A 12,977-nucleotide genomic window follows, 5' to 3' on the forward strand; every position below is an offset into this window, starting at 1 on the left:
TAGTTGAATCCTCCATGAACTGTGACTCAAGACAAGTGGCAGAAGAGCAAGAAAAGATATAAATAAGATCAGAATGGAGCAGGATGGACACAGGAGGGAATTTACTGCTGGGAAGCCTGGGGGAGGGGAAAAAAAAAGGAAAAAAGAAACCAAAGCAGTGATTCTGATACAAGTGGACAATCTCTCTTAGCATCAGGGGGAAGGTCTAGACCACAAGTAACTTTTAGACTGGATGGTCTGAGAGCTAGGCACATACACTAAGATATAACAGAATCATAGAAACACCCAGGTTGGCAAAGCCACTCAGGATCACCAAGTCCAACCTAGAACCCTACTCTACAAGATTCACCTTAAACCATAACCCCAAGCACCACATCCAAACGACCCTTAAATGCATCCAGGGTAGGTGACTCCACCACCTCCCTGGGCAGCTCATTCCAGTGCCTGACCACCCTCTCTGAAAAACCTTTTCCTAAAGTCCAAACTAAACCTCCCCAGCCTCAGCTTGAGGCCATATCCATCTAGACAAAACAAAATTACTTTTAAATCATAATGTCTCCCAGATAATGCTGCAGCCTGAGCTGGGACCCATCATTGGCTTTCCCTAGGTTAATCAAGCCTGTTAATCCCAGAGATATTACCCATAGGAAAAATGAACACAGAACAGAATAAGATGGTAACAAGGCCCCCTGGGACTCGTAGTGATGCAGCAGATTATTATATTCAAACATAGATAACAGAAGAGGAGACTCAGGAATGATCTCTTTGCTGTCTATAAGTACCTCAAGGGAGGCTGTAGCCAGGTGGGGTTGGTCTCTTCTCTTAGGCAACTATCAACAGAACAAGGGGGGACAGTCTCAAGTTGTGCTAGGGGAGGTCTAGGCTGGATGTTAGGAGGAAGTTCTTCACAGAGATGGTGATTGGCATTGGAATGGGCTGCCCAGGGAGGTGGTGGAGTCGCCATCCCTGGAGGTGTTGAAGCAAAGCCTGGATGAGGCACTTAGTGCCATGGTCTAGTTGACTGGCTAGGGCTGGGTGCTAGGTTGGCCTGGATGATCTTGGAGTTCTCTTCCAACCTGGTTGATTCTGTGATTGTATGAATCTCTGAGTCAGTCTTACTGTTCCAGAAGGAATAGCAACAGAAGGCAGCTTTAATGCTCCCTTCTGCAGAGCAGTGCACATTTGTAAAGCAACACACTCCCTGTTGGGATCAGGCTATCAACCACCTAGACATTTAGCACTTCTTCAATTGCCTTCAGAGATGCTTTTAAACTATAAGAAGAAACTACCTTTTTTCACTACTTGAGCCAAAACTATTTCCTCCAAAGGCAGCAAAAAGCTTCTCTGGGTAAGAAGCTGTTGTTAAAATGGATTATTACTTCAGGTATCAAGCAGGCATTTGAGCTGGAAGTTGTGCACAACACCACTTTAGCATGAGACTGTAACTGCAAATGGGGAGAAACTTTGCTAATGTGGACTTTAGGGATAAGTACTTGAGCCTGCAGCCTGAGGAGCTTTGTGTCCCTGTATGCTTCAGTGAGAGTTAAGGATGTTTGGTGCTTTGTGGTAACAGACTCCAGACTCACTTAAAGCCAATGGAAATCACTGCATTCATTTACACTAATACTGATATTGGAGGTGATGTACTTTATAGGTTCAAAAACCCCTTTGCAAATACTAACTGTAAAAACCCTCCAAGTCAGGTTATTGTGAGCATTGTGAAGTTAACAGTCTCCTGGAGGGTTTGAGAGCATGGAGTCTGCTCAGCTCAGAAAGTACCACTGGGGATTTAGAGCAATGCCACTGTCTCAGAGTAACAAATGTGTCTCTTGGTGAGCATTGCTAAAGACTTTCTCTGAAGCAGCCCTGTCTCCTGTGTGTCTCTTCAGTCAGCACCAAAAAAACTCCACCAAGCCCAAAATGCCAAGTGTGCTAGTTTGAAGCTAGCTAGAATGTTTTGGTGAGAAGAGCTAGATTACAGGCTGTGAGAAGGAAATGTTGGTGATGTCTACTGCACTCATAGGCTTGCTGAGATGTGTAAGAACAAGAACATAAATGTAGATAACAGAGTCACTCATTGGGCTCTGTGAGCTGCACCTCTAACCTAACCTGCCATCTGTGTGACTAATCCATCTGCTTCCTAACCCCCCTGGCTGACCCTCCAGACTACCTTAAGCATAAGGCAAGATCTAGGGTAAGGTAGAGTGGTGGGAGAAGGTGGAAGGGTGGTTGAGAGCCCCTCCTGGGGACTCTGGTTTCTGGGAGGGCTGTTGTGTTTCTGTATTGCCTTTTAACTTGTCTATTTCTGTATCTAGCTGTATATACTGTAAATCTCTGCTTGTATATTGTGTTAAGCTATTCATCCAATTTCCAGAGCCACTGAGCCTAGTCTGGGTGATTTTGCTTAGTGGAGGGGGTGGTTAGGTAACACCCAAACCATCACACCAAGGCATGATCTTTCTAGGGTGGTTTGGGGTTTTTTTTTTTGTGAGATAAATGTTACATAAGTAACTAAACCAAAAAAAAATCCCACTGAAGCTATTGTTCACCTCTGTGTTTGGGGAAGAATTATCTCACTCTTCTTCCCTGTGCATGTAAAATAGGGACAGTGACAGCATATTCTTTGTCCTCCATATATTGTAGATGAAAAGACTCACTCAAGAACAGCCTTGTAAATGTTTTTATTGGTTGGTTGATTGTATCATTGCTCTATGGCTTTATTATCATATCAGAATATCACAAAGACCACCTGGATGTCAGATTTGTCATTTAAGAGCAGTTAATCCACCTACAATTCTGTGGTTTTTAGCTGGTGACATATCTAAGAGGCTGTTTCTTCTCTGTTACAGCTCTATGAGAAGGTTGCTCTTTTCCTGACAAATTTAGGTAAGCAGTCTTTTTTTTTTTTTGGTCCCTATACTCTGATAGCTTTTAACCTGTACAAATATGAAAGGCTTTGATTCATTTGCAGCCTACAGGAATTAATGGTTTTCTTAAGCTTATGACAAAGGAGCATATGGCCTAAATTACAGCATCATTCAATCAGTGCTGACATCACCCAGCTGCCATGCTGGTTTCTTCTTCCAACCCCCTACTTTGTGAGAGCTTCAACAAATTGTTCCTTTGAGGGGAAAAGCAGGAGTTTTCAGAAGGACTCAGCACTCACAACCCCTAAGATGTACAAAGACTTGGAAATCACAGAACCACTTTTGGAAGCCAAATTCCTAGCTTGAAACTGAGGTACTTGTTGGCAATCAAACACATGCTGTAATTTGGGGGAGAAAACTTCATTAGATGACTCATCAACTCTACCAACACCTACTGGTGTTCCAAATTCCAGCAATCTCTTTTCAGCTCACCCATAAAAGTGATCTTTATTCTAGACTAAGGGCAACACTTTCTAAGGACTGTGCTTACTGTCAAGGGAGCAGCAATGTTATTACTTGTATAGTCACAGGTTGCATTGGGATGATCTTGGAGGTCTCTTCCAACTTGGTTGATTCTGTGGTTGGAAGGGACCCTCAAAGGTCATCTTGTCCAGCCCCACCACAGTCAGCAGGGACATCTCCAACTAGATCAGGCTGGCCAGAGTCACATTGAATCTGATTTTCATTGTCTCCAGGGATAGAGTCTCAACCACATCCATGGCTCAGGCAGAGCCTCTGGATGATGAAAGGTTGCAGTACTTGATGGCAACTGGTAAAGGCTCTTTAGTATCAGGAAGCCTGAAATGAGACTTTTGTCAGAAGGCCTGGGAAGGGAACCACATTCTAGGAGGTGTAGAACTGGTTTGAGGATACAGGTTTCTGGATACCTGTGTACACTGATGGTGGTCACTAAGGTATTTTAGACCAGGTGGACAAATTTTGATGCCTGCTCAAAGGAAACACACAGCTGACTTTAGCTATTGTCAAGGCTTTTCTACCTCTGGGAACTCACAGGTGAGGTGTTCAGAGTAGCTCTGTGTAAGATAGACTTTTATGATGTTGGCTTTTATCACAGCCTCACTTGTATGCTGTAAATTTAAAACACTTTTACCTTCCCATACCCATGGAAAAGGTACCTGCTAGTTACAGCTGAGAAATGTGTCTTTCAAGTATGCAATTTGCACAGGCTATGCCTATTTTACACCCTGTGACACCCTGTGGACATTAAAATATGGTCTAGAGACCTCGAAGCTGGATTACTTTCTGCCAGGTTATCAGCAAGGTAAGTCTGTGCAGAAAGCACTTGTGTGGAAACTCAGTGGGTCAGGCTGCTTTGACCATGTTCAGACTGCTTTGTGGTTTTCACTCTGGTGGCCCAAGCAGCTGATTTGCTCTGAATGATCTTTACCAGTGTAATAAGCTCAGAGTGGGACTGGCTGCAATGACATGACCTTTTCAGAGCTCCTGTCTGTGCTGTCCCAGAGCACTGCCCTTGTCTCAGATGGGCACATGAGCAGAGCTTCAGCTGCAGCAGCCTTTGTTAAAATCAAACTTGTCCTTCCCGCAGACTGGCATCAAAGATTCATGATCTTCTATTTCTTCTTGATTAGCTAAATATTTGTCTACTCACACACACACCCAGACTTGGGTTCCTTGACAGGCATTTCCAAAGCACTAACAGGGGTTTAATTCATGGTCTGCTTTATGGCTTTGTTGATGCACTCATATGAAATCTCCTCGTGAGTAAAGCAGCTCTAATTAAAGGCAACCTAGATTATCATTGTTGTTTCTGTACCAACAGTACTTTACAGGAGGCTCCTTTGGAAGTAGTATTTGAATACTACCATTATGATACTCAGAATCACCATTAACACCTCTACTGCTCCTCTGATTGCTCCTGTTCACAGCAATGCTTGACTGTTGCCTCCTACCAGCTGCAAAGTAGTTCCAGGATGCGATACTGATGTGTCGATATAGAAGCTGTTTTGTTAACTTCTGTCTTGATATCTCTTTTAGATGGAGATTAAGGACATGCCTGAAGGGAGGAATATATCTTTCCCTTTTGCCTATTGCAAAATATGTTCTCTCAGTCTCCTGTAATGAGTTGCCTGAGATAGGGAAAGGGAGTCATGCGCTCCACTGGTACCTCCGTAGAGCCCTAATGTGCCAGCATGGTGGGAAAATCCATGAGTCAGAACTGAAAGGAGGATTTGCTGCAGTTCAGTATGACAACTCTAACAAAAAGGCACACACACAGCTTCTAGTGGGGTGCTTTCTGGCAATGTCATTACAGTAGAGTGTAGAAATGGAAACAAGAGAAGAGCCTGAGCCTGTAAAGCAGTCCAAGATGGGTGTTTAATGTACACATTATCTTCTTCTGGGCATATCATTATCCACATGTTAAGAAAGGTCTCTAAGTCCTTGCAAGCTTACTTCTTGTGTTCTAATTTTGGGTACCATTTCCTCCATTATCCTGTATTTTGAATTCATCAGGCTAGCTCATAAATAGACTGACAGGTGTGTGCAGCCTTCGTGCAGAGGCAGACTGTTCATCCGAGCAAACCCCTGAAACTCTGCTCTCTCTACTCACAGAGCAGCCTCGGACCGAATCCGAGTGGGAGAACAGCTTCACTCTGAAAATGTTTCTTTTCCAGTTTGTCAACCTGAACAGCTCTACCTTTTATATAGCATTCTTCCTTGGAAGGTAGGATTGGTGCCCATCCCCTCAAAACGAAGTAGAGAGGAGCAGTAAAGTTGTCTGTAATGAAACAAAATGGGACCATATTATCACACAACTCAAAATGCAGATTCCACCCTAGCAAAGCAGAACAGGTTGCAGTTTTCTTTTCCTTGCTAAAGCCCAAGAGACAAATGTAGTTCTCATTTCCCAGCATCACATTGCCTCACTGCTAACAATTTTACTACTGGGAACTGATGAGCCCCACAATATTGCACATGTGTGTCACTGCACTCTGCTTTGTGTGTGGAATTTGTTCGGGCTCTCTGTGGGTTTGTTTTTGTTTTGTATGGAAGGGAAGTAGAATAGGATAGAATTAGAATAAAATAGTTTTAGGATAGGATAGAGTAGAAAGGATAGAATAGAATAGGAGTCAACTAGAACTAGAGTAAAATAGAATAGAGTAGAATTAGAATAGAGCAGAGTAGAAAGAATAGATTAGCAATAGAAAAGAACAGGAATAGAATGGGAGTAGACTAGAAGTACAGAAGAATGGAATAGAATAGAATAGAGTAGAATAGAATTAGAGCAGAGTAGAAGGAATAGAATAGAACAGGAATAGAATAGCAGCAGAGTATAATAGAATTAGAGCAGAGTAGAAGGAATAGAACAGAATTAGAATAGAATAGAGGTAGACTAGAACTAGAATAGAATTAGAATAGAGCAGAGTAGAAATAATAGAATAGGAGTAGACTAGAACTAGAATGGAATAGAATAGAGTAGAATAGAATTAGAATAGAGCAGAGTAGAAATAATAGGAGTAGACTAGAACTAGAATGGAATAGAATAGAGTAGAATAGAATTAGAATAGAACAGAGTAGAAATAATAGAATAGGAGTAGATTAGAACTAGAATGGAATAGAATAGAGTAGAATAGAATTAGAATAGAACAGAGTAGAAATAATAGAATAGGATTAGACTAGAACTAGAATGGAATAGAATAGAGTAGAATAGAATTAGAATAGAGCAGAGTAGAAATAATAGAATAGGATTAGACTAGAACTAGAATGGAATAGAATAGAGTAGAATAGAATTAGAATAGAGCAGAGTAGAAATAATAGAATAGGAGTAGACTAGAACTAGAATGGAATAGAATAGAGTAGAATAGAATTAGAATAGAGCAGAGTAGAAATAATAGGAGTAGACTAGAACTAGAATGGAATAGAATAGAGTAGAATAGAATTAGAATAGAGCAGAGTAGAATAGAGTAGAAAGAATAGAACAGAATAAAATAGATCTGTTGGAAGTGACTAACGGTGATTTCCTAGTCCTGACTACTTTGCTGCTCCTGTTGTATGATTTGGAGCGTTATGAATGAGTTATGAGCTATCATTTGGGGTTTTTTTTCCTGCAGAAAATGAAATGTCTATTTATTTATTGGTTTATATGTGTGTGTGTGTGTGCATGTCTGTGCATGTGTGTATATGTGTGTATATATATCCGTGCATCCTTTTCTGCAAGCCCCCTAAAAGCAAAAGAGTCTTTGAGCAGAGAAAGCTCGAGCAGAAGAATCCATGAGTAGGGATTATTTGCATGTGGGGAAGCTGTGGGAATGCTTTTGGGGGAATAGTTAAGGAATGTGTGTTTTCCTGATGGGAACAAACATGTTCACTGACTGCTCAAACAGGCAGACATCACATTCCACATCGTGGCCTAAAGAAACTGGCTGGCAGCTGAAAGCCATTTTGCAAACTGAAATGATGAGTTTTATTCAGACTTTCTCTCTCTACATTTGCTGAATATCCAACAGCAGAATAATTGGTATAGAAATAAAGCTTGAAGTAAAAATGTTCTTTGTCCTTCATGAATATTACTCCAAGAATTGGCCAAACCATTTTGCAGCACAACAGCTCTTCTGCAGTTCCATCAATCAGGCTAAGATGACACTAGATCAAAGCAGCAGTGTGAGCTTTCTTTTGCTAAGGTGAGCAGGCTGCCCACACAATGTAGCTGATGTATATTCCTCTGTTAAAGATTTACAGGACACCCTGGTGCCTACTTAAGGCTGATAAACCGGTGGAGACTGGAAGAGGTGAGTGTTCACTAACTGATTTATCAGCTGTCCACAGATGCAGTGAATGCAGAGCCAGACACATAACTCTGTCTAGGTAGTTTTGAGTGTTATTGGCTTTTCAGTTGCTGTCTAACTCCACTCTACCACCTGCTATAAAAACCATCTCCTTATTGGTGTATACTGATACACATCTTGTCCTTTTCAGTGCTAGTTTTAGTGTTTGCATCACATTTGGATAGTGCTCCCAAATGGCTCAAATCTTAATTCACTTATTTTTTTTTTTTGCACAGGAAACATTTTGTCTTTGAAATGAAGCATTCAGTCATGAATCTGACAGCTCCCTGCTTCTAAAAAAATATTCTTTCTTCTCATCTTTTCCAGCTGAGCTAAAACAATAACTTAAAAATCCAGACACATAGAATGTACTTGAAAGTTGACCAAAACAGCTGAACAAATTTCCCCAAAGACCTACTGGCATAGCATTCCATATCTATAAAACAAGGTGGATTTCAAAGCAATGTGAATTTGGCTCTGTAAGTCACTCAAGGACCAATCTCAATTTCTGTGCAAATAGCTTCAGAATTCAAAATCCATTTGACAGTAATTAGAGGTGAACAGCAGCAGCCCATGAACCACTCATCTAGTTTCCAGGTGTGCTCTTTGCACACTCAAATACCATTGTTTCTTTTCTGCCTCATAGAATCATAGAATCAACCAGGTTGGAAGAGACCTCCAAGATCATCCAGGCCAACCTAGCACCCAGCCCTAGCCAGTCAACCAGACCATGGCACTAAGTGCCTCATCCAGGCTTTGCTTCAACACCTCTAGGGACAGCAACTCCACCACCTTCCTGGGCAGCCCATTCCAATGCCAATCACTCTCTCTGCCAACAACTTCCTCCTAACATCCAGCCTAGACCTGCCCTGGCACAACTTGAGACTGTGTCCCCTTGTTCTGTTGCTGGTTGCCTGGCAGAAGAGCCCAACCCCACCTGGCTACAGCCTCCCTTCAGCTTTACAGCTGAATAACTGAAATGTCTTTGTAAATATATGACAAATGGCAAGTGGAAAATGCAGGTCTTACACTGCCAACATGAATTTACCAACCACACTGGAAATACAGATATTTTGGTTAATAAAGGTCATCCAAATGCTATCAGAAATTAAAAGGAATTGTTTGAAAAAGCCTCCATAATTTTGAAGCAGTGAATTCTGTGTATTCAATGAAAGAATGCACTATAAATGGGCAGACAGAAAGAAACTGAGCAACCTTTCGAAGTCTGAGAGGGTCTGACCTGGCCTAGCAGCTTGCTGCTGCCAAAGGAAGATAGTTTTGCTCTTTCTTAGTGCCTTTCCCCCAAAAGTTTGCCTCTTCTTTTTCCTTTGCATTGGCTCTGGCTTGTCCAGCCCTATGCAGAGCTCGTTCAATTCATCCTGTATCAGCAGGAAACTCTTTGGTACTTCTCTCTGAATTACTTTTCTTATCAATTGCTGGACTGGATCATCTCTCAGAGGGATCAGAGAACAGAGAAAGAGCCTCACCTCTGCAGAAGCAGAGATGGGAGGGGGAAAGAACCAGGTTGGGAGGAAAGTGCAAAAGTGAGGTGTTGTATGTTGGGTCAGTTGTAGTAATGAGGGGAGAGAGGAAAGGAGTTGGAGGTGGAGGCTGGGAGGGGAAAACAGTTTTGCTCCCCATTCAGACCTCTGGTGGGGCAGGGGCTTGGGTGTGCCCTGCCATAGTCCACCTAGTCCTATATATCAAGAGCATTCAATAAGCAACATTAGGTCTATCCTCTGGGCATAAACCATTTGCCTGTGCAGTCAGGAGGAGACATTTGCCTATGCAGTCAGAGAAACTTGGTAGCCTTTGCCTCTGTCCCACCCACAGTGGCACCACAGATTAATAGCACTGATGTGAACACTGCCTCAGTTTCAGCTCGTTTTGATCTCTGCAGAGTGTTAGATGACAGGCTTAAAAGGCTTGGTGATAGGATACAGTCCCATATGTTCCTGCCAGCTCAGGGCTTTTTCTAAATGCCATTTCATTTCCTTTCAGTAAATGATCCAATAATCCATTTTTGGCCTTTCAGAAGTGCTGTAAAACTCAGCTTCATTTCTGTTTAACCTTTTCTTTCTTTCTTTTTCTAGTGCCACCCTAGTGGATGCCTTATTGATCTCTGTATGCAGATGGGCATTATAATGGTGTTAAAGCAGACCTGGAATAATTTCATGGAACTGGGCTACCCGTAAGTACCTATCAACAGAATCAGTCAGGGTTGGAAGGGATCACAAGGATCAGCCAGTTCCAACCCCCCTGCCATGCCCAGGGACACCCTACCCTAGAGCAGGCTGCCCACAGCCTCATCCAGCCTGGCCTTAAACACCTCCAGCCATGGGGCCTCAACCACCTCCCTGGGCAACCCATTCCAGCCTCTCACCACTCTCATGCTCTCATACTTCCCCTCACATCTAGGCTGAATTTCCCCATCTCCAGCTTTGCTCCATTTCCCCCAGTCCTGTCACTCCCTGGGAGCCCAAAAAGTCCCTCCCCAGCTTTTTTGGAGCCCACTTCAGATACTTCAAGGCCACAAGAAGGTCACCTGGGAGCCTCCTCTTCTCCAGACTGCACAGCCCCAACTCTTTCAGTCTGTCCTCACAGCAGAGCTGCTGCAGCCCTCTGAGCATCCTCCTGGCCCTTCTCTGGACACTCTCCAGCATCTCCACATCCTTCTTGTAATAGTGGCTCCAGAACTGGATGCAGTACTCCAGGTGGGGTCTCAGCAGAGCAGAGCAGAGGGGGAGAATCACCTCCCTGGCCCTGCTGGCCACACTTCTCCTGATGCAGCCCAGGAGCTGGTTGGCTTTCTGGGCTGCAAGTGCATACTGCTGGCTAACATAAAGCCTCCATAGGTCACAGGAAAATACTACCTTTCTGCTTGCCTTACCACCAGTTACTTAAAATCAAGTGGTCATTACAGCAGAGCTTTGCCCCTAGGATGCAGAATTCTGAAGGCACATTCCCAGGTGTATAGGCAGAGGCAGTATTTGGTTGTTTGGGTTTTTCCCCACATTGGACCTATTTTGCAAAACCAAAACTGTAATATGAATGTTGACAGATAAATAAGATATGGGAAGCACTTGATTTCACTAAACTGTATTCCACCTTTGAAATCTCCTTAAAAATAGCTGCAGGATGGCTCTGTGTCCTCACATGGGAAATATTTTGGGGTATAGCCATGCCAGTAAGTTCTAAATTGCATTTCTCTTTGCTGGGCAATAAAATATGAAGGGACTGGAAAAAAAGAAAAGAAGAGCTGGAAAAAAATGCACTGCTGGCATCAGAGAGAGAAAATTGCCCTGACTGGTATACAGACAAGCTCCTCAGTGATCTTCAGGGTATTATGGAGGGCCTGCATCAGGAACAGTGTGGCCAGCAGGACAAGGGAGGTTATTCTGCCCCTGTACTCAGCACTGCTCAGGCCACACCTTGAGTACTATGTCCAGTTCTGGGCCCCTCAATTCAAGAAAGATGTTGAGGTGCTGGAACATGTCCAGAGAAGGGCAACAAAGCTGATGAGGGGCCTGGAGCACAAACCTTATGAGGAGAGGTTGAGGGAGCTGGGGGTGTGCAGCCTGGAGAAGAGGAGGCTCAGGGGTGATCTTCTACTGTCTACAACTACCTGAAGGGGCATTGTAGCCAGGTGGGGGGAGGCCTCTTCTCCCAGGTAACCAGCAATAGAACAAGGGGATACAGTCTCAAGTTGTGCCAGGGTAGGTATAGGCTGGATATTAGGAAGAAGTTCTTCACAGAGAGTGTGATTTCCCATTGGAATGGGCTGCCCAGGGAGGTGGTGGAGGCACCGTCCCTGGGGGTCTTCAGGAAAAGCCTGGCTGAGGCACTTAGTGCCATGGTCTGGTTGATTGGATAGGGCTGGGTGATAGGTTGGACTAGATGATCTTGGAGGTCTCTTCCAACCTGGTTGATTCTATGTGGATTCTATGTGGATGAGTCTTCACTCCCCCTTGGTTCATTTCTTGCAGATTAGTGCTTAATGAGCATATTTAGTATTTTTAGTATTTAATGAGCATGTATGATTAATATAGACAGTTGATGCTAGAGACAGCGTGGCAGGTCATCAAGGGAAATCAGCAAGTGTGAAAATATTAGAGAGCTGACATTGTCAGAAAGTTTGCCCTTGCAGAGTTCAGAGGGATTGGCTTTGCTGCAGGATCCACAGCAGAGCTACTGCAGAGTTCAGTCCCTGAACTGCAGAGGCAGGTTGCAGCGGTGGTTTCAGGCAGCCTCGGCACTGATCACATCTGGCTCTAATGAGAACTGAGTAAATGATTTGCATGCACAGAATAACTGGCAGTCAAAGTGCTCAGAGCTCACTCTGTCTGTCCTCACAAGCTTGCACCTCTCACTGCTTGCCAGCATTTTGCAGCTGTTAAGGCTGGAACAGCAGCAGCAGGATTGATCCTTCTCTTACCAATCCCTGCCTCTTTTGTCAGTTTTCATTAGAACTTTCTGCTACCTATTAATAGGCATTTCAGAACCTAATAAAGAGCACAGAGGGGCCTTAAAGGAGGTGACTGAAGGAGATGGGAGGAGATAGGTTAAGAAGTGATTTAATAGGAGTAAATTGCTTCAGGTGAAGGCAGTCTTTTCGGAGTCACAGCGAAAATCACAGTGCAAAACACACAGTCACGGCTAATGGGGGATGCCTCAATTTACTCTGATGAGAGGACAAACCAGGCCACAGTGAAGGCAAGAAGTGAAGCACAGTGAGAGAAAGGGTCCAGGCACAACTTGGGAGAAAACCTCTCTCTTCTTTTTACTCTTTTTCCTTCCTCTCCGTAGTAACTGCAACTCATAGAAGCACAGGATGACTCTGGCTGGAAAAGACCTCAGAGGTCATCCAGTCCAACCCTCAACCCATCACTGAAAGGTCAACACTAAACCATGTCCCTAAGTGCCAGGTCCATGCCCCAGGAACGGTGACTCACCTACTTCCCTGGGCAGACCATCCCAATGTTTGAGAACCCCCACAGTAAAAAGGTATTTCCTAATACCCAGCCTAAACCTCCCCATGCCCTTGTTGGCCATGCCACTGCGACTCCCTGACCTGGAGAGGCAAGGCTGTTTATTTCAGATGTGAACACTCATTTCTCTTCTGGTTCAGTGCCTTGTACAGTGCTGTGCCTCTTCAGGACCAACATCTTACCCCTGAGATGTTGTGTAGCTCCCCTATTTCTTGAGGGGAAGATGTACAGGGTTAACCCTCCTGGAGGGAGTGAAC

General features: G+C 43.8%; 1 protein-coding gene across 6 annotated transcripts in view; it reads left to right on the top strand.

The window, feature by feature from the left end:
• Positions 1-12,977, top strand: part of ANO4 (anoctamin 4) — a 231,837-nt gene that overhangs the window by 196,541 nt on the left and 22,319 nt on the right. For all 6 annotated transcript variants that reach the window (XR_010304974.1, XM_064155007.1, XM_064155008.1 and 3 more), the window contains 4 exons: positions 2,850-2,886; positions 5,520-5,631; positions 7,639-7,696; positions 9,826-9,923. Coding sequence is in view for 5 of the 6 variants with exons in the window: in XM_064155007.1 (XP_064011077.1) it covers positions 2,850-2,886; positions 5,520-5,631; positions 7,639-7,696; positions 9,826-9,923 (305 nt within the window). In the remaining variant the exon portion in view is untranslated. The remainder of the gene's footprint in view (positions 1-2,849; positions 2,887-5,519; positions 5,632-7,638; positions 7,697-9,825; positions 9,924-12,977) is intronic.

The sequence above is a fragment of the Pogoniulus pusillus genome, chromosome 15 (genome assembly GCF_015220805.1).
Source record: "Pogoniulus pusillus isolate bPogPus1 chromosome 15, bPogPus1.pri, whole genome shotgun sequence".
Taxonomy (NCBI): domain Eukaryota; kingdom Metazoa; phylum Chordata; class Aves; order Piciformes; family Lybiidae; genus Pogoniulus; species Pogoniulus pusillus.